General features: G+C 38.4%; 1 protein-coding gene and 1 pseudogene across 38 annotated transcripts in view; both read left to right on the top strand.

Annotated features, from left to right (window-relative positions):
• The window catches only part of Nrxn1 (neurexin I), a 1,059,516-nt gene that overhangs the window by 509,940 nt on the left and 527,376 nt on the right, over positions 1 to 22,200 (top strand). For 23 of the 38 annotated variants that reach the window (NM_177284.2, NM_020252.3, NM_001346957.1 and 20 more), the window contains one exon: positions 17,742 to 17,915. In NM_177284.2, coding sequence (NP_796258.2) covers positions 17,742 to 17,915 — 174 coding nt within the window. Of the gene's footprint in view, positions 1 to 17,741; positions 17,916 to 21,391; positions 21,419 to 22,200 lie in introns of all 38 variants that reach the window. The other 15 variants (XM_017317307.2, XM_017317294.2, XM_017317306.2 and 12 more) reach the window with 1 other exon arrangement.
• Gm19815 lies at positions 15,038 to 15,806 on the top strand (annotated as a pseudogene).

Raw genomic sequence — 22,200 nt, 5'->3', positions numbered from 1 at the left:
AACCTCCTGAGAAGGGTGTTGCCCTTCTAAGGATCTCTATGTCTCAGAAGGAAGCAGGGTGCTTTGCTTCTCTGATCGAGCGGGGCTCTGCACAATCGGCAGAAGCTGGGGATGCTGTGGTTGGCAGTACACTTTAGTGATTTTTTTTTTTTTAGCTGCAGTGCAGCTGAGAATTGATGTTCAGTGGGGAAAGGGACTACTTTGGAGGCAAGGACCACAGCACAAAACAGTGACAATAAGGCAGTGAGTCTGACAATGTAATACTTGACAACTTTGTTATTCCCTTCCCCACACAAGAGTTACAGCACAGTCACTGCGAAGACAATTAGAGACATAAAACCATTGTTTCTTTTGAATCTATTGGATTCCCAGACTTTGCCAAAATCAGCCCAAACCTATCCTCTTGATTCTCAAATCTCCGACAGTTTGTTTTAATCCACTTTCGCCATCCCCACCTCTAGGAAGATACCCTTCCCGGATGCACACAGTTGTCTGTGATTTGTTTAACGTTCATTCTGAGTGTTCTTCTCTTAATGTTCATACTCCAGGCCAGCAAACACTATTGCAGCTTAAAGGTCTGTAGCCTGTACGTACAACTCTGTCTTGTTTAAATCCTCCATCTCTCTCTGCCTAGAGTGACATCCTCCGGATAAGTGACATATCCAGTCATGTGTCATGTGAATGTTCTCAAGATCCAGCCTCTTACTACCTGACTTTTTAAAATCAGTTATAAATGTATTTATTTTACGGGTGTGAGTGCTTCATGCACATTGATGTATGTGTGCCACTTGCATACTCTGTACATACAGAGCAGGGAGCCAGACCTCAGTGTCAGAAGAGGTAATTGGATTTCCTGGACAGACTCACTAATGGTTATGATCCATTATATGCATAAGAACCAAACCTAGGTCTATAAGTGTTTTTAACCCCTGAGCCATCTTCCCTGTCCCCTAATTCATCATTTACATGGACCAGGGGAAGCAAATTTTATCGTTGATATCAGCCTCAATAGATTGCTACTGAGGGCCCAAAACAGCAACTGAGAAGCATTCCGAAACATTTGTGGATTTACGAGCAGAGAACTCGAGAGTGGCAAGTCTAGATGTGAGATGGAGATGAGCCACAGGTAGCCACAGACTGTATTCGAGTTTCTGGTAATGTTCACCCCAACTAGGGCAGCTGCTTTTCATTTCATCACCAAATTCCATTATAATTTTACACAGGTCAACCCATCTGGACGTCTTAATTTCTTACTAGTTGCTAAGACATCAAAAGCTAACAACCCTAGTTTATCTGTAGGAGGTGCCTTCTCCCCCTCCAATCCTAATTCCTGACTCCTCGTCATTCATCACACACAGACACCCTTGATGTCCTTTGATGTTCTGAAACTTCAGACACTGTAAGTTCCTGTACCGATACACTATGTCTATTGTTCATAAACCATTGCATTTATAAGGTTAGCAGGCATGCTCCCATCTGTTTTTGATAGGTTTGATGGTCCATGACATAACTATTTGACTTTTGCTGGGACATGAATGTGAATCATGGACAATGATGATATTCAAAATTGAGGATCTTCATGAAGCAAACCCCTTGCTTAGATCTGTCTTTCTTCACTTCTAGTCAAGATAATAAGTTACCCTTCTCAGTATAATTCTTGCCATCGTTGTCATTAGTTGTAGGCTTGACTGTCATGCTCCAGATTAAGGGTTTATATATGAGCTATTGCATCAAATAGGCAAGATGACCTAATATAATCAAGGCACAATGCTACACTTTGCCTCAAGCCATCTCTTCAAAATGGGTAATGTTGAGGTATTAAAACCATGCACAGGCCCACTGAATATATTTGAGTTCTCTTTAAAGACAGTTCTATAATCATTTAATATTATAAAACCATCTTAACTGAAAAAAAATAAATATTGATGGCTGGTGAGACAGCCCAGCAGTAAAGAGCATGGAATAACATTGTAGAAGACCCAGATTTGGTTCCTAGAACCCACATGGGTCCATAATTGCCTGTAACTCCAACTATGTGATGTCTTCATCTTTCCTCAGTGATTTGCAGGTTTCCACACACACAGGCATACACATATATTTTTAAAACTTTTTAAATTAAACGGAAATTATCAATCAAATCTCAGAAATGAAGATATGATAGTGGTCACAATAGCAGGAGAAAGCACAGCATATTTCAACTTCTGCCCCTTCCTTCTCTTTTTTTAGTATAAGTGATGACTGAGGACAAATGTGACTTCAGACTCTAGGTCCAACAGATATGTCATCTGCATTCTTTAACAGTACTTTCCTGTGTTCATCTGAAACTTCTCTGAGTGAGTTCTAACTGTAAACCCCTATGAATGATATGCGTGTTCACTCCAGCAGACTCAACATTCCTCCATCTCCAAGCAGTCCCGCAGGCTTCCTTTGTGCACGGCCATGCACTTTCGGTGAACACTTGCACACACCGCTTTTACTCAGCACTCCTAGAAATGCATCCATTCTTCATGCTCACATCTCTACTCAGCTTCCCCAAGTTACTTAATGTTTTCTCTGTGCAGTCCCCACCAGTGCTGTCTCTCCACACTGCAGGGAACACAAGGCAGTGTTGCCAAGCAAAAGGGGAGCTGTCTCTCTATACTGGGAGAGCAGCACACACTCTCTATATGAAAAGACCTATTTCCCATCATATTCGTTTAGCATTGATTATTTTGTTTTGTTTTGTTTGTATGGTTCTTTTGTCTGCGTGTATATCTGCACAACACCACATTCCTGGTGTCTTCAGAGGACAGAACGCTGTATCAGGTGCCCTAGACCTGGAATTACTGGTGATTGGGAGTCACTGTGTTAGTGCTGTGAACCAAACCCAAGTCCTCTGTGAAAACAGCTAGCTCTCTTAAAAGAAAGAAACTGTTTTTTAATTAAAAACATACAGAAAGACGTCCAATTCTTAAGGAAAAAGTAAATATTTTAGAAGATCTTGTCAGTGCCTGTAAACCACGAGTACTGCTTTATAATTGCTCTATACTGTTGATTAGTTTCTAACTATCCAGAAAAACCATAATGAATGTAACTTTTTATCCTTGTATATTAAGTTATACATATATTTTTAACTTGTATTAAATAGGCCTTTATAGGAAATAGAAGTTCTCTTAAATTTGAAACAACAGGAGAACCACACACTCAATATAAATTTTCAATAGTTTTGAGATAAGAAAATTAAAAATCAAAACAAAAGATAGAACAACATAAAAGTTTCAAGAAAACAATAGATTTGCATAGGTAGTGTAACTTGATTCATACACTCAGGATGAGAAATCATTTCCAGTTCTCTTTTTAAGTTGTTTCTTTTTTTTATTAATTTATTTTTTAATTCCATATTTTATTCCCTCCCACCCCATCCACTCTCTGACTGTATCACATCCCATACCTCCTACCCATCCACCTGTCTCCTTGTGGATGTCCACACAACCCACCCCACCTGACCTCTAAACTCCCTGGGACCTCGAATCTCTTGAGGGCTAGGTGCATCATCTCTGAATGAACACAGACCCGGAAGTCCCCTACTCTATGCGTGTTTGGGGCCTCATATCAACTGGTGTATGCTGTCTGTTTGGTGATCTAATGTTTGAAAGATCTCAGGGTTCCAGATCAATTGAGACTGCTGGTCTTCCTTACAGGATCACGCTTCTCCTCAGCTTCCTTCAGTCTTCCCTAATTCAATAACAGGGGTCAGCTGCTTCGGTCCATTGGTTGGGTGCAAATATCTGCATCTGACTCTTTCAGCTGCTTGTTGGGTCTTTCAGAGGGCAGTCATGATAGCTACATTTATGAGTACTCCATAGCCTCAGTAATAGTGTTAAGCCTTGGGACGCCCCCTTGAGTTGGATACCACTTTGGGTCTGTCACTGGACCTTCTTTTCCTCAGGCTCTTCTCCATTTCCATCCCTGTAATTCTTTCAGACACAAACAATTATAGTTCAAAGATGTGACTGTAGGATGGCGACCCCATCCCTCACTTGATGTCCTGTTTTCCTGCTGGAGGTGGACTCTATAAGTTCCCTCTCCCTACTGTCAGGCATTTCATTTAAAGTCCCTCCATTTGAGTCCTGAGAGTCTCTTACCTCCCCCACTTCTGGTGCATTCTGGAGGGTACCTCCATCCTCTTACTTCCAGAGGCTGCCTGTTTCCATTCTTTCCATGGCCCTCAGGGCTTCAGTCCTTTCCCTCACCCAATACCAGATCAGGTACCTTTTCCCCTCTATTCCTCTACTTGCCTACCTACTTTCCCTCCCAAGTTCCTCCTTGCCTTCCCACTTGTGATAGCTTTCTTCTCTCTCCCAAGTGGGACTGAGGTGTCCTCACTTGGTCACTTCAGCTTGTTCGACTTTTTTGAATTTTGTGGACTATATCTTGGGTGTTCTGTACTTTTATTATTTTGTCCAATATCCATTTATTAGTGAGCACATATCATGCATGTCCTTTTGGGTCTGAGTTACCTCACTCAGTATGATATTTTCTAGCTCCATCCATTTGCCTGAAAAACTCAGGATGTCCTTGTTATCAATAGCTGAGTAATATACCATCGTGTAAATGAACCACAGTTCCTGTATCCATTCTTTGGCTGTGGGACATCTGGGTTGTTTGAGCTTCTGGCTATCACAAAAAGAGGCTGCTATGAACATAGTGGAACATGTGCCCCTGTGCCATGGTGGGACATCTTTTTGGTGTATTCCCAAAAGTGATATAGCTGGGTCTGCAGGTAGATCTATTTTCGGTTTTCTGAGGAATCTCCAGATTGATCTCCAGAGTGGTTGTACCAGTTTGCAATCCCACCAGCAATGGAGGAAGGAGTGTTCTTATTTCTCCACATCCTCTCCAACATGTGTTGTCACCAGAGGATTTGGAGACTGGGCTTTTTCTGTGTAGTTCTGATTGTCCTGTAACTCACTGTGTAGATCAGGCTGGCCTAGGTCTCTTTCTGCTCCCGGCTGCTGCTTCCCACCCCTGAGTGCTGGGATTAAAGGCATGTGCCATGTCACCCTGCCAAGTGTACTGATTCTCCTCCTGTCATTCAGAATAGTTTTAGTAGACGTAGTAGAGAAAAAAAGCAGCCTTGGTGATTGGGTTGCATGAGTAACTCATGCTTCTGATGTAGGGAGGACTACACTGACCCAGTGACTCCCTCTTGCCCACTTGTGAGGTCTAGATGCTAATAACATTTCAGTGTCCTGAAGAGTTTGGAAAAGTGGAACCCCTCCAAAGTTTAGTGAAAATCCACCTGCAAACTTTATCAGTATATGTGGTCTTAGCAATCTCATCTGCAGTTCAAGTGGGTATCATACCACAAGAGGAAAAGGAAAACACAGCACAGAGGGAGTGTCCGCTACTAAGGGTATTGCTCACAGGTATGCAAGCTTGCTGAAGACAAAAGAAAAGCATCGGCAAAAATTCTGCCTGGGTTTCTCCTAAAAGCCAAATGTCAAATTTAAATTTTAAAGCCACAAAATGAGGTTAGCTTGACATGAATTTATTTGCCTGAACTCACACTCCATCTGCCAGTGTCACTGGCATAGAGTGGAGTAAAAGAAGATGGATTACCGCATACATCTCCACAGCATTGTCCTTTCATTAGTCTGTATCTCTCATGTCCACTCGGGTTTCCTCAGTCTGTTGGCAAAAGCCATAAACAAAATATGCCTTCATGTTATGTCTCAGTGAATCCTGCAAAAAAAAAAAATTCTTCTATAGGCATTTTTTTTTTGTTCAAAATTTCAGCTAGAAATTAAATGTCAGAATGGAAATAATTTTCCATAAAATAATGAAAATATTGACTATCAAAGTCTGGGTGTCGGGACATGTTGGGATCTGAACCCGAGATCTTTTGGATTATTTACCTTTTACATGTAAATATTAGTATTAAGGTATGGCAGGGAGAGCTGCAGACTTCTGACTTCATTATCTGTGAACAGGTCCCTGTCTCTGAAAATTCAATATTGTGTCATAAAAATTTTAATCACAGGTGAGAAGTTGATACCAAGTAGTTATTATTATGGGAAAGAATTGAGTGATCTTTCTTCTGTGGTTTCTCAGTGTGCCTATACATCTCTATCTGCCCTGAGAATCTGTCGCCTTGCTAGGATTCCACTAATACCACTGTTCTTTTTCTCAACTGGCTCTAACTTTTCAAAATTCTCCGTACTTTGTAGAAATAGGTTTTTTGTCTTTGGAGTGCACACTGTGGAATCCAGGGTGGACTAACTGAAAGAACCATACTTTCAGAGCACTGGACTTTCAGTGTGATTCCCCTATTTTCGGGCATTGTTTTCCAGAACCACAGGAACTTAGCAGCATTATAGCTCGTGTTAGTGACTGGTAGCTCAGCAGTCAGATTCAAATAAAACAATGCTTTGTAAACTTGAGTACATTTCACTGATGCCAGTTATTATTGTGTTGTAATGATAAAGTCAGAGCTTTCTTCCCAAGTGAACAGTGACTCAAGAAACAAGGAGGCCCTTGTTCCCACAGACAAAATTCTCATCTTTAAATGCAGTGGTCTCTGCTTTTAGGAAATCTATAGGTTCTGTTGTTGTTATTGTTGTTGCTGCTGCTGTTGTTTGTGCTTTATCTGGAGCAATATGTTGTTGGATGTAGTAGGAAAGTGTCAGGTCAGAACAGCTAGAAACAGCAAAATAGTAAAAAAAAAAAAAATGATTTTCACTGGAGAAGGTCTCTGTTCCTAGCAATTCTTGAGAGTTGGCTCAAAGACAAGCCTGAGTGAAGTGAAATACATACAAACCAATGGGAAGCACTAATGGGAATTATTGAACTTTTTGGGAGTAGAGATGGGGGTGGTCAACTAGATTGGCTGTGTTCTATATTTAAGTAAATGCATCCTTCATTCTATAATAACACCAGGGCCACAATATAGATGGGTCTGAAAAAGTAAAATGTTTCCATAATGTAAATTGTGATATGGGGGTTGCATGAGTTAGGCTATACTTGTATATGACATAGCATGAGGTGTGACTGACTGGACACCCGGACTACTCAAGTCAGGATAGTATCAATCTTATTCACCATAGGAGATTAATACTTCTTTTAACTTCAAAAGAAAACTAAGAGGTGAATCTATATTATCATATATTGATACCTCAAATTGCTTCTTCATCCTTAACTTATCTCTCTACCTCTTACTACAGATAAATGCAACATTTGTAAACTAAAACCATGCATGACTCTAACAAATTACTCTATCAAATAGACAACAGTGTCATTGCACTACATTCTCCATGTGGGCTTTGTGCCCTAATTTCTGTGTTCACTAAAGAGATCAGTAGAAGAGAGACCCCTTGATAAACTTTACTCCATGTTTGAGGACGGCCACCAGAAACACATGAATGCAATATCAATGAAACTTCCACCATGCCTTCTTATTTGGATGATTCTTTGTTGAATCCAAACTATTCATTATGTAGCCATTAAATGACTAAGCTAATGATCCCTGAGTCCTACTAAGTGAAAGTGGGATTTTAAAAGTGCTTTGGCCATGGTTATCTCTTTAAATATTTCTTTTTTTTTTCCAGTTAATCTATTTATTTATTTATTTATCTATTTATTTATTTATTTATTTGGTATTTATTTCATTTACATTTCCAATGCTATCCCAAAAGTCCCCCACAACCCTCCCCCACCCACTCCCCCACCCATCCACTCCCACTTCTTGGCCCTGGTGTACCCCTGTATTGAGGCATATAAAGTTTGTATGACCAATGGGCCTCTCTTTCCACTGATGGCCAACTAGGCTATCTTCTGATACATATGCAGTTAGAGACACGAGCTCCGGGGGTACTGGTTAGTTCATATTGTTGTTCTACCTATAGGGTTGCAGATCCCTTCACCTCCTTGGTTATTTTCTCTAGCTCCTCCATTGGGGGCCCTGTGTTCCATCCAATAGCTGACTGTGAGCATCCACTTCTGTGTTTGCTAGGCTCCGGCATAGTCTCACAAGAGACAGCTATATCAGGATCCTTTCAGCAAAATCTTGCTGGCATATGCAATAGTGTCTGGGTTTGGTGGCTGATTATGGGATTGATCCCTGGGTATGGCAGTTTTTAGATGGTCCATCCTTTGATATCTGTTAATATTTATTTTTAAATAGAAAAAATAGACCCAACTACAAAGCACTGAAAACAACAATTTTCAGGGATAAATGCAAAAAATTCTTGATGATATTTATGTCTGAAAATTAGATGAATATGTTGTCGAGGTAGAATTTAAGTTAGACAATTAAAATTAAATAGAGTCTGGAAATGCAACATTGGCAGAAGCAAGGTATTCATAGAAAAGTAACCTGCAATGTGTACTGCAGACTCTGATGGAGGGGCAGGAAAAGACGAGAGTAGAGAAATGAAGGTAACTGTAGAAGACTGAATGTCAAGGTTTCAGAACAACGTGATGTCATCTCAGTCATCTGCCTGGGAAACAATGCTGGGAAAAACGAGTTTACAGTTTAGTAGAATATTTCATGTGTGGGTGCCTCAAGTTTAGATTGTAGAGGGAGTGAGATATTGAATAGACCAGGACACGAGTGGGTGCTCGTAGGATGGGTGAAAAAGTAAAAGTGCTTGCCAGGCAAGCTGGATGGCCTGGATTTGATCCTTAGAACCTACATTAGGGTAAAACGAGAAAACTAATCCTATAAAGTTGTTTTCCAAAATTTGCACACATCCTTTGATAAGTGCACATCTACAAATACATATAGACACACACATTATTAATAACAACAACAATAATGCTCTAAAACATAATGGAAAGGTTGATGTGGCAGCAATAAGAAGGGTGGGTGGAGGCAGAATTATCAGACTGTGACTTATTGGAGGAAAAAGAAAAAAGTCAGCAAGAACTAGAAATGAGAGTAAAAATGGAGGGACAATATCGAAGGAGTTGGCAAAGTTTCCTGTAGCAATAGATGGGGTGTCAGGCTCCAGATACACAACAGGGCTTAGGAATCATTGGGGATTTTTTTTTCTGGGTAGAAGGGAAATTCACAATTTGATTCATATAAAGCAAGACATCAAGATCTACTTTTCCAGTCAGGGGAACAATTATTTTTTTCAAACCTCTACCCAAGGTAAGTTTAGCGATAAAAATTTACAGGCATTTCTTATAAAATCAAACTTACAGTACTGTAGGATTAGACCTTCATGTATGAAGTAGACTACGATATCTGAAGTTGAAGGACTTCTCTTTAATCAGAATGGTATCCATTTGGCATCTCTTCAGCAAAATTTTCTAAAGTTATCTTCATTGTTTCTCACAGGGAACTGCTAAAGACAGAGACACTACATCCCAGAGCAAAATGTACACTTAAATTTTCCTTTGGCTCAGTAAATAAATATTTAGCATAATTTGATGATCTTGGGTATATGAGATTGTTATACTCATTATACAGATTTATCTACTCAATAACTCAGATTTATTTGAGAAATTTCCTCTACTTTCTATGTTCTTTCTTTTAAAAATTTAGTATACTTAATTTTAAACAGTTATGGGAAAGATCAAATTGATATTCTGTTTCTAGAAAACAAAGTTAATATTTGAGTGTTTATCTTTAAAGATTACAGATGATTTTCTTCTAACAGAGAACAACTTTAATACAAATACACCTAGATGACTTTTCTCCCACAAAGTATTTTCCTTACTATATTGGGAAAATATCTGATCTGCAGGTATTTCTTTGTGGTAAAACAAGAAAAGGTTAAAGCTAAAGATAAGGATACAGATTTAAGAGTAGAGGTTCGTTGTACCCTAGGGAAGGGAAGGGCACCCTTCTTGTAGATCAGGTTCAGAAACCAGTGTGGGCAGATTCAATCATTTATAACAATGGACAATTTATGAAAGCGTTAGAGTACCCTGAATCTAGAATTAAATATTTTTTTCTCCAGTGAAGCCATAGGAAAACACATGAGAATGTATGAGTTTAATTCCCCCCCCAAATGACAACTTGGAAGCCCATATTTCTGTAGTCATAACTATTCACATCTATAAAGCCTGTGTCTTTTTATGTATGCTCTTTTTAAGTTACAATAAAAGTGGGATATTTAAGAGGCAAAGTACATATGAACAAACTGGAAAGCTGAGTCAAAGAACTAATTATACCTTGACACTTAGATTCTGCTGCTGTGAGGCTGCTGGGATACTTGCTCTAATTGCCTTCTGTTCCCTGACTTCATCCGAAAAGAAATCACTTTCACCACCTCATTTATTTATTTTTGGTTGGAGTTTCACAAATGATCCTAGCTTTGAACCCTGTTCTCTGAGGCTAGCGCATAGCCCTGGACCCTTTATAACATACAGTGCACAAATACTACATTATAATGTCAGGTATTCTTTCTCACATCACATTCATATGCCAGCTCTCCAACCTGTCCTTGTGCCCTCCCCTAACACATATCTCTTATTTTTAATATATTTCCTACTTAAAAAATAGGTAGAAGACCTATTGTGTACTATTGTTTTCCACTCAAATGTCTTCCTTTGATATTTCTTTAACATTATTAAGAATATTTAATAAGAAGCTGAATATTCTTCTCTTCCAACTATGCCTTCTCCCCTGATCTTCTGCTTACTCACCCAAACACCATGTTTACTTTGTCTTCGTAGTGAACCTGTACTGCACCCAAAGCCTTGCATCTACATTTATGTCGTTGTAGAATGTGTCCTATACCTTCTGATCTCAGCTCTCCCATCATGTCTTAGAAATGTCACACAAATCTTTTTATTTCTCTTCTTGTCTAAGAAGCATTCCGTCTGAATCTACAATATGGCTCTTGGCTTTCATAAAAGGTTTTGTTTGTTTTTTTATCTTTTAATAGGTCTAAATTAAAAGGTACTTGTTAAGCAAAATTCCTGATTATTTTATGAAGTTCTGTGCAATTTGTTTTCAAAGTAGATAGGTGAAAAGATCTTCTGTCCTCATCTCTGTTAGCATCATAGGAGACACATTTCAAACATGCTGAGTGAACTAGATAAATTAAATAAGTTCCAGGAAGTAGTTGCAAACCTGAAACTTGTCACTCAACAGGAACCAATTTGACTCTTGTCTGCATTTCCAGTGCCTTCAGCATAAAACGAGGCACACACCATATACCTTGCATGATGTATACTAAATACACAGAAATGTTCTCTGTAATCCTCAATGTTCCTAAGGTAGGCATCATTGATTCCACTTTACAGAGGAACCATCTTACTGTCAAAGAAGTAACACAATTTAATGAGTGTACACTCTGGGTACCAGTGAGTTACAGAGTCAGAGCTTTTATAACTACAAAGCTTTCCCACAATTTCTCCTCACTCATTCATGCACAAATGCTAGGGACTAGTCACTGACTCTGACTATCATCAGATGGTACTGAGAGCTGCTTAGTACTTCTGTGTTTATGGTTCTTGATATTACAATACTATTGAGATTTCTTTAAGACTCTTACCCCACCCCTAAACTGGTGACTGGTGCAAACATCCAGCCAATCTGGTGGGGGTGATGGGAAAGGGGAAAGCAACAGGTGATCCTCAACTACATAGGAAAATTGACTTTTAATGGATGTCCACCCAGACCCTGTTCACACAGAAGGTCATTAAGAAGCATATCCTCCTTTGTAAGCACAAGACTTTTACCTGCAAGGATCCATTAGGGCTAATGGTCATTTCCCTTCCATCACTCCAAGGATCAAAAGGATACGCGGCATCTTTGATGAGGTGGTAATGTACACAGGGCTGAACCCACTTAAGTGTTTCCTTTGTTCTCTTTATACGGAAGCCTACCAGGGAACCTCAAGACCACTCTAGCATATGAAAAGTTTATAAAGGCAGTACTAATTGTGGGGAGCTAAGTGCAGCTTCAGTAATGAAAGTGAGAATTAGCCCCAGGATTATAAATACTGACCCACCCACCTTGAATGTGTAAGGTTCATATCTGATCCTGCATTGCATAATGTGAGGTTTTCAGCTCTTTTGTAGCACAAAATGAAAATTCTTACTTTTCTTCCACTAGCAATCGGGGGGGGGGGGCGGGGGTGTGTGTGGAAGGTTACTAACTAGGACATAGGACTCACGGTAGAAGGCAGAATGGAACAGAAGTGTGTCTGCTCTAGAATGACCTTTCTGCCATCCTTTAACATATTTATTTCTCTTGATTCCTTATTTCCCTGCATAACTGCAAACTTTAGAGTGTATAATAACATTTACAAGTTGCCCTCCAGATTTAGGCAACTTCCAGGAAGTTAGATTCTGGAAGAAGCATGGCTATGTTCAACATTACTTGTATAGTTTTCAGTCTTAAGTCCTATATCTAAACCACTTAAAGGCAGTGATAAGAATTCTTCATTCATTCCCACATTGTTATTTAATACTTGATCTTAGTTCTGAACAACAATTAAGGCACCCCCAAAAATTTAGTTACATGAATGAGGGCAGGGAGTATATTCTTCCATTGATATTAGATGGATATTAGATACACTAAAGTATAAACTTCCACTAATATTCTCCAGTGTTCAACAAAAATGTCTATCCAGTTTACTGTTGCTAATTTCCCTTGATTTCTATTTTGAGCTGTAATTCTTTGAGTTAATGAAAATGAAAACTTGAAAATTGGAGGGTTTTTTCTCTCCCTTGAATAATTTCTAATTTACAGTGTTGACTATCCAAAACTCCCACTATACCAGTCTTTTGGAAAGTAGAGAGATAAAAGAGAAACCTGAGAGTTGGTCCCAGATATCTTCAGTCGACATCCAGGTGCCTACTGAACTGCTGTCTGGCTTTCATACTGTCGTGATGGGATGTACCCAGGTCAAACTTAGTCTGCTGTTGCCAGGACATCTGGAAACTGTTCCACTGCTCCCACAACACTGTGCAGAATGGGACATTCTATGAAGCAGTGTAAACTTCCAAATAGCTCAATCTCTCTTGAAAGTGTTCACTCACACAAGTATCTTGCTTCTGCTTTTGGGTTCTTCTGAGGAAACCTCCTCCATCTACATTATTCTCCTAAATCTACCTGCAGTGTTGATACCCAGCTGGGGTTGGCTTTTAAATTAGGAAGCAGTGGCCTCCTTTTGACATTCCCCGATAGCTATGCATCCAGGGCTATGCTTCTATAATTTCTGCTTGCCCAGCTGCAGTGTAAGAAAGTTTTCCTTTCCTTATGTAAACGACTATATATTCATCACATTCCTAGAAGAATCTAGGTTTGAAAAGTCAAGTGCAGGAAGCTAATTTTATACCTTTGATTTATGACTCATGTCCTTTCTGCAGCATCTGAAGCACAAGGACTGGAAACTGAAGTGAGTGAAAAGACAAAGGAGAGATTGGAAATGACGGTGGTAGCAATCAAATAATATTACAAAATTAAGGTTGTACAATGAACACTGTGCTATCCTTAAACATCAAGGGCGATACCTTATACAGTGTTATTTGGGAAATAGGAGAGAAACATATTCAATACGTTCTGCACAAATTCTATCAGTGGTACACTGTTGCAATAAAAACAGCTTTTTTTTTGGTAGAGCAAGAGGGCAGATTTTCAGTTCTTAAGGTTTTGTAGTATTGATAAACCAACATTCCTTCATTCTCAATATTCTCACCAACAAAATTCAGAGTGTCAGATTTGGGGCTTCATTTTACTTTCCTTAAAATTTAGTATCTTAGCTTATGTTTGTGGACACTGGTAGATGACATAAACTGGCTTGAAGACCAATGATTTTGTTACTACATTTCAAGAAACCCTGTGAATACCAGTTTTTGCTCTCGATCTCATAAAGACAGTACAGCAGCCCAGACAAGCATTATGAATGCACACTGTTTTTTAATACTAGTACAATTAAACTGAGTGTCATGTTGTTAGGGTGATTAAGGTAAAAGAGACATTCCATGGGTAGAGAAGTTAGAGAAGGTGCTGACAAATGTGTGTCAGCAGAACTTGCAATCTGGAGTTACAGAAACCTGAGGTTGCCCTCCTTGAACTCATTAATTACCCTGACTAAATATCATCCGGTCACTTTGAATAATCTGCAGACCGGGTAAAACAGGTCTTCCAACACTGCTTGAAAAGTTGAAGAAACCTAAACCTAGGAGCCTGTAGACAACAAAGCTAAGCAAAATGTTCCATTTGAAACTGCAGGAGAATCAGGGACACACATTAATAACTTCTTTAAAAATTCCAAAGTAGCACAGAGTTACAAGTGGTGTTGTTTTTAACTTAGTACAGAAACATGTGAAGAATTACATAAGTTAGACTATAAAAGGATTGAGTCAGTGAAGAAGATATTCAAAGACAAAAAAATAAAAATACAACTGGTCAAAGTACAAAGAACAAAAGATTATAGGCTGCCTAGCCCCAAATGATACTTGTATAACACAAATCCTACACCTAAGACTAAGGAAACACAGAAAAGTCTCTCCCTCAAAACAAAACAAAACAAAACAAAACAAAAACAAACAACAAAACAAACAAACAACCAAAAAAACCAGGAATGCTGCTGTGAGATTGTATCTCTTAAAATGACAAAGAGGCTAATACTGTGATACCTCAATGACATGGCTGCCTAAAAAAAAGATGTGAAGCTGTACAGTAGCAATAGAAATTCCAATAGGGAAGGCAGATATCACACTAGGCTCCACCCATGACAACTGCAGACAACTAAAAGGCTTAGAGCAAGAGAAATAGTTGGTCCAAGAGATGAGCCCCCTGATTGATCCAGTGCCTAGTTTGGCCCTGAAATTATATACATAACAAGTAACAGTAAAGAAATGAGCAAAACCTCTCTATATATAGTTAGGGGATGTGTGCCCTGCACTTGCACACCCATCCCAATTTGAAAATGTAGGATTGTCACGAAAGTCACGGGTTATTCTGTTCACATCATCTTTCTAAAAATAAATCTACATGGTTTCAAAATTTGGTTTCTTCTCTCCTGATTCGTGTTTGTGTGTGTGTGTGTGTGTGTGTGTGTGTGTGTGTGTGTGTGTGTGTGTGTGTGTGTCTGTGTGTGTGTGTCTGTGTGTGTGTTAAACAACACCAACTGAAGAAAAAGAGGCCATGATTTCAAAAGGAACAGGAGGATACACAAGAGAGGATGGAAGGAGGAAACTGAATGGGGGGGGGGAGATTATATAAGTATCCTTTACTTCCAAAAATAAGAAAACCAAAAGCAAACAAACAAAATGATAGTGCAGACTATGACATTATTCAGTAAAGCCTTGCAGATTCTGGTACTGAATTAAGAAAAGACAGGAAGGCACACTGGTTGCTCTGAAAATCCATCTTTGCATTGTTTCTGGGTTGTGCTCCGCGCTCGCTGCAGCCACCTTCGCCACCCACCGCTGGACTTCGGCAGCTTTCTCACCAGAGTCCTCGAACTCAACTAATTCCTCACTTGCTGCCTCGGCCCACCGGCGTGCCCCACCATGTCAGACGGGGCAGTGGACACCAACTCCGAGATCTCCACCAAGGAACTGATGGAGAAGAAGGAAGTTGTGGAGGAGGCAGAGAATGGAAGAGCTGCACCTGCCAATGGGAATGTTCAAAATGAGGAAAATGGGGAGCAGGAGGCTGACAGTGAGGTAGATGAAGAAGAGGAAGAAGGTGGGAGGAAGAGAAGGAGGAGGAAGAAGGTGACGGTGAGGAAGAGGATGGAGATGAAGATGAGGAAGCTGAGGCTCCTACGGGCAAGTGGGCAGCTGGTGGTGATGAGGATGACGATGTCGACACCAAGAAGCAGAAGACCGAGGAGGATGACTAGACAGCAAAAGGAAAAGTAACCTTACGCACCGTGACCTATTCACCCTCCTCTTCGCATCTCAGAATTTAATGTGGTCACCTTAGAGAAGCAGGCCCCGCCCACCCACAGCGGGCCGTACCACCCACAGATGACATGCCCTCCACCACCACACCAAAACTACGATATGAATCGGCCACATGGAAGGAAAAAAGACCCAAAACTTTCCAGGCCCTGCTTTTTTTTTTTCTTAAAAATATTTTAAAAGAAAATTTGTTTGTATTTTTCATTTACATTTTATACTTTTGTACACATTGTTAGATGTCAGCCATTTTTAATAACAGGTGACCAAAACAACCTTCACAGCGTTTTCTGTCCTACTTCAGACTTTACTTGTAGTGTGACCATGATCATTATCATCTCAAAGGAGAGGAAAAAAAAGCTTGTAAAACAAAACCAACAACAGCGAAAATCAATCTTATTCTAAGCAGAACAGTAACATTTTTTTATATATGTACCTAGCTGTACTATAAGTAATTTGGTTTGTATGACATGGTTTAAAAGGCCAAAAATAAAAAAGACTTTTCCTTTTTTTTTTTTTTTTTTTTGTCTATGAAGTTGCTGTTTATTTATTCGTTTATTTCGTTTATTTTTGGCCTGTTTGATGTATGTTTGAAATAATGTCCAACAATAAACCGGAATCTTATTTTGCTGAGTTGTTCTTTTTTTCATTATTAATAGATATTTTCTTTATTTACATTTTAAATGTTATTCCCTTTCTTGGTTTCCTCTCTGAAAGTTATCCCCCTCCCACCTCCCTCTGCTCCCCAACCCACCCACTCTCTCTTCCTGGCCCTGGCATTCCCCTATACTGGTGCATAGAGCCTTCACATGACCAAGGGCCTCACCTCCCATTGATGACCGACTAGGCCATCCTCTGCTACAAATGCAGCTAGAGCCATGAGTCCCTCCATGTGTTTTCTTTAGTTGGTGGTTTAGTCCCAGGGAGCTCTGGGGTTACTGATTAGTTCATATTGTTGTTCCTCCTATGGGGCTGCAGACTCTTTCAGCTCCTTGGGATTTTTCTCTAGCTCCTTCTTTGGGGACCCTGTGGTTCCTCTAATGGATGGCTGTGGGCATTCACTTCTGTATTTGTCAGGCACTGGCAGAGGCCCTCAGGAGACAGCTATATCAGGCTCCTGTCAGCAGGCTCTTGTTGGCATTTACAATAGTGTCTGGGTTTGGTAGTTGTTTGTGGGATGGATTCCCCAGACGGGGCAGTCTCTGGATGGTCCTTCCTTCCGTGTCTGTGCCACACTTTGTCTCTGTAACTCTCTCCATGGGTATTTTGTTCCCTCTTCTAAGAAGGACACTTTGGTCTTCCTTCTTCTTGAGTTTCATGTGTTTTGCGAATTGTATCCCCTTTCTAGAAAGGGGATAACATTTGAAATGTAAATAAAGAAAATATATAATCAAAAAACAAAACAGAACAAAACAAAAAACAGCCTCCACTTGGCATATTACATACTTTCACTTTGGCAGGAGATCCCTAAAAATCACGTGGTTTGTTCCTCCAAGAAACACACAGGATAGATTTTGTTGTTCTGTGTTTTGAAAATGGAATTTCTGATCACTCGAGAAACTGCCTCAGTATATAGAGTTACTAAGTACCTGGGTTGGATGTTGTTCGGGTATCTTTATCTGCTTGTGTACACTCTTTTCCTTAGGTGACACCCTAGTGAATCCATACAATGCTTTTCCTAATAGCATCTAGAAAAATGTCAGTGCTAATACGTTATTCAAATGTTACATTATTTTGTACTTTTCAGAAAGTAAAAAGTAGGGCATACAATTACCTTGTTAATTTAATATAAAATAAACACCATGTCTCTTGTTATCCTTATCATACTCTGTGGTCAATGTTGATGCTGAGATACTTTTGTGACTATTAAATTGATTTTTCCACAGGTGACTTGTATATTGGAGGAGTGGCTAAAGAAACATATAAATCCCTGCCAAAACTGGTCCATGCCAAAGAAGGCTTTCAAGGTTGCCTGGCATCTGTGGACTTGAATGGCAGACTTCCAGATCTCATCTCGGATGCTCTCTTCTGCAATGGGCAAATTGAGAGAGGATGCGAAGGTACTATATTTGTTTTCATACTACTCAATAAAACCAAAATATAAATTTAATTAAAACAACCCTCCCCACCAGCCAGCAAAATTTCTGCTAGCTGCAGTATTTTCACTTGGAGCTTAGAAGTCCTTATTCATGTTCTGAATATTTAATTCCATAATTCTTAAGTTTTCCGGATTATTTGCAAGAGAATGCTAAAGTCCAATGTAAAGAGGAGCTGTAACTACAGACCTTGTCATTTCTTCTTAGAAGACAATAATTTGGCTAACTAGCATATGAATCAGTTCTATAATGCTATAATTCTAGCATCAGATACCCATTTAAAATAGAAAAAATATTTATTCTAGTAATGGTAGTATATTTTAACTCATTTTGAAAACTTTACATTAAATGGAATGAAAGCTAAGAAAAGGGCTCAGATACCCAGTCTCAGATCACTAATTGATTTTTATGTGTCTGCTAGCAAGCAATAAATTATGTTTTGCCAAAAAAAGGTTTCTTATATTACCCAGCTACTGTACAATGCTTCAAATGTGCACTGCACTCTCTTACATTTCTTTCATGTTTTCTATCAGACTTAGATGTATAGGAATTATTTTTTGATTGCTGCTTTCATTTCAGGTAATTTTAACTTCAACATCCAAATTTTTGAGCCAATTCTACCTCCATAAGTGTAATTCAACCACATTAGCAGGAATTATATGGCTCGATGTGTGTTATTATTTCTCTTTAATTTTCAACATAGCTTTATCCATTTTGAAGGTTTAGATTTACAAGTAATGCTGTGTGAATGAAAAAGAAGAATCAAATGTGAGCCCCCCTCTTAAGGAGATTGTGAATCACTTCTTCTTAGCCAAAATAACATCATTATATTTAGCAATTACCTAATTCTATGGAATTTTTAAATTTGAAATCAGTTTCCCCTCTTCAAAGTATCTGTATCTCTCAAAAGTTAACTTAAATTCAAGCTGCGGAAATAACAAAAGAGAGTATGAGTAGGCATGGAAGTCTTTTTTTTCAAAATCATATTAATATCACCGCAATATTTATTTATTTATTTATTTATTTATTTAAATTTATCTATTTAAAATTTCTGACATAACACTTGCAAAACAGAAAGAGACTATGTGATTTTTTCCATATTGTTTAGGAAACACAATTACTAAAAGCATGAAGCAGCCCTAGTGGGAGAAGAAAATAATGTGAGATATATTTTTATTACTTAGAAATAGTCTAATAAGTGAGACGAGGTCATTTGTTGATTTATATTTCTAAGGGAAGGTTACTACAATTTTTGGATACTACTTTTCAAAAGTAAGCCTTCCCGCAGTTTGCATGGCAGGTGCTTTCTGAAAGAGACAGCTCAGCAACCACAGGACAGGAAGAAGTCACAGATACTAAGGACCCCACCCTGACATATTCCCTTAGGAAAGGATGTAAGGAAGGCTGTTTACCGAATGTTTACAGTAATAACCCTTGCTGTTGTTTCCAACCTAATTTAGTAGGCAGTTTCTCTAGGATACTTAATTATAGTTTTCTTTTCAATGACCTTAAATTCGCTTCTAAATATTTAAACTCTTTGCGATAGCTTATGGAATAGTCTGCCCATGTGGGGAGGAAGCTTTACATAACTTGGCCTTAACAATTCTCATTTCTTTTCATGTTTTCCTTTACGTTAGGAATATCATCACATTCCCGTCTTTCTGATATCATCTTTCCCTGATAATTTCATTCCAAAATTAATTTGACTATTTCTACTCTAAGAATAAGTTCATGTAAACTTGTCATAGGTGTAATTGAAGAGATTCACATGGATTTAGAATTCGCAATTAAATTAGACATAGCCAAAATATTATCTATTTCAAAGACAGTTCTCTCATGGAATTTAGCTCTTCCTCAGAAAAGAGTCATGCAACTTCTGTGTTAATAAAGATATGGCTGCTTCAGTTCGTGATCCTACTTTTTCTGTTCTCAGGGCAGTCAGAAAGTAGATAACTACTTGATAGAGCAAGTTATGTCTCAGGGCAGTCAGAAAGTAGATGATAACTACTTGATAAAGCAAGTTATCCATAACAGAAGACTCCCTTATACCTGATTCTCATTTGAGGAAGAAATAGCCAATGATGATTGTTTCAAGAAATTTATATTTCTTTAAATGGATACACACAATTTTTTAAGTTTCTAACACTTTAGGCTATTAATCTGTAAACCACTCAAAAATGTTTGGAACGTAACAAATAGTGAGCAAGTTAGTAGTTCATGCTTAAATTGAAATAAATATATACTCAGTTCTCCTGGGAGATTAGTATTATCGCCATTGCTACTTATAACACTATTATTAATTTAAATATTACTTGGTAACACTAATTTTTGTTACATAATTGAGATTTATAGATCTTGTATTTCTAAAATTATACATCAGTTAGAATTACCTTAGTAATTTCCTGTGAGCAGTGCCTTCACTGAGAAAGTCCTAACATACATATGTTTGTATGGCACATGGTGAATTTCATTTTATAAAATCATGGTTTTATATAAAGACTAATTATAGAAAAATATGTTTATTCACTGAACTATGGTCTCGTTGGCCATCACTATTATTTGAAGTCTGTTTTTATGTTTTTAAGAAAGCATGTAATTATTATTTCCAGAAATAATAGTTTATTGTCTATATCTTTTAAATGAATTATATGATTGTGTCCCCTTTTACTTTTTTATAAATTATTTTTCCTGGTGTTTTCTGTAATAATTATTCACATGGAAGTTTATTAGACCTAAAGACAATTAGGAAGGTATAGGAAATGACAAGAATACTCTAGAATCTATGAATCACATATGCCCATCCTTTAAAGAGTGACAATGGCCATGATATACTGGAAACTTATAAAAAGAATGCTCTCTAAGGAGAGCAATATTGGAAGTTGTTGCTACAATCCTTATGATTTTCTTCAATCACTTCAAATGCCACATAAATTCTAGCATTTTGGCACGACAACGAAGCAGAGCTAAGGGCAGTTAATACTGTTGGACTTGTGAATCAAAGTTTTCAAAAATAAAGAGGGAGAAGCCCACAAAGAAGTTCTTTCTCTGTAAGAACCATAATCTGCAATGTGTGTACACATGACACAGCATAATACATGTTCCAATAAGCAAGTTGCTTAAGGAATCCATTCAGAGCCATGCAGGAGAGAAGGGATCACAAGAACCCTTTAAGTTGTCCCTTGTTGTGCCATTGGCTAGATTAATCGTGATCTGTATATACACACATGCAGTGTAAGCTTCTAAAAGTTACAGTGCTTTCTCATTTTTTGGCTTCTCTTAGGAATTATGGCTGTTGATATTAATTTGTTTGCTATACATAGCATTTTTCCCTTTATAGCAGCATGCATTTTTGAATCTAAACATTCTGTTTGCTCCATTTCCATATTGCTTACTAACATTAAATATATTTTGCTTTTTTTTTTTTAATTTTGCTGACAAAGTTGCATTGATGAAAGCTGACTTGCAAGGTAGATAGCCCTGTGTGTATAAAACAAGACTGAAACCCCACCATACACAGTGGGAACCCTAAAATAACATGTTTTTGATATTTTTTAGTAACTGTTATTTGGGTTCAGATTTAACTTTCTCCTTCTTGGACATTGTACAAGAAGCCCCATCTTGTAGCACAGCTGGCATACAGGCTTTCAGTCTTGGATGTGTTCGTACAGTTCCTGCTTTCAGTGCTCTGAGCGCACTTCTCTGCTCCTTGTTTTTCAATGTTTAGTTATAATTCCTCAGAGACAGAATAGCTCTCCTTTTACATGTGCGTTTGACAGGGGCATGCTACTTACGTTGTTATTCATTTTATGTTACCTGCATGATATCGTCAAAGCATGTGAACTGATACTTGCCAACACACCTATCCATAGCACCGAGGAATCATGACCTCCGCCATAGTGTATGCGTGGAAGCGGCTGGATCTCCCAGGGCATTCTTCCATAAGTCTGTTTGATTATTTTTACCAATCTTTATCTCAATTTCATGATCCTACAATCTCCATTTCTCATGGCATCTCTATCCATTGATAAGAAGTTAAGGAGATCCATTCATTTTTAAAGACCAAATGGTGATAGACAATCATTAATGATAGAATGAGATTACCTGCTACCACCATGACTCCACTAGAAACTATCCACTTCCTTTAATGATCTGTTTGCTTAGTTGCAATTATGATGTAATTTTTCCTTTATTTGAAGCTTAAGAAGGCCTTTATGTTAAACTTAAGATCCTAGTCCAGATGTGTGAACTT

This window comes from Mus musculus, chromosome 17, assembly GCF_000001635.26.
Source record: "Mus musculus strain C57BL/6J chromosome 17, GRCm38.p6 C57BL/6J".
NCBI lineage: Eukaryota > Metazoa > Chordata > Mammalia > Rodentia > Muridae > Mus > Mus musculus.
The sequence above is the reverse complement of the archived record's forward strand: the minus strand, read 5'-3'. Positions and strand labels throughout refer to the sequence as shown.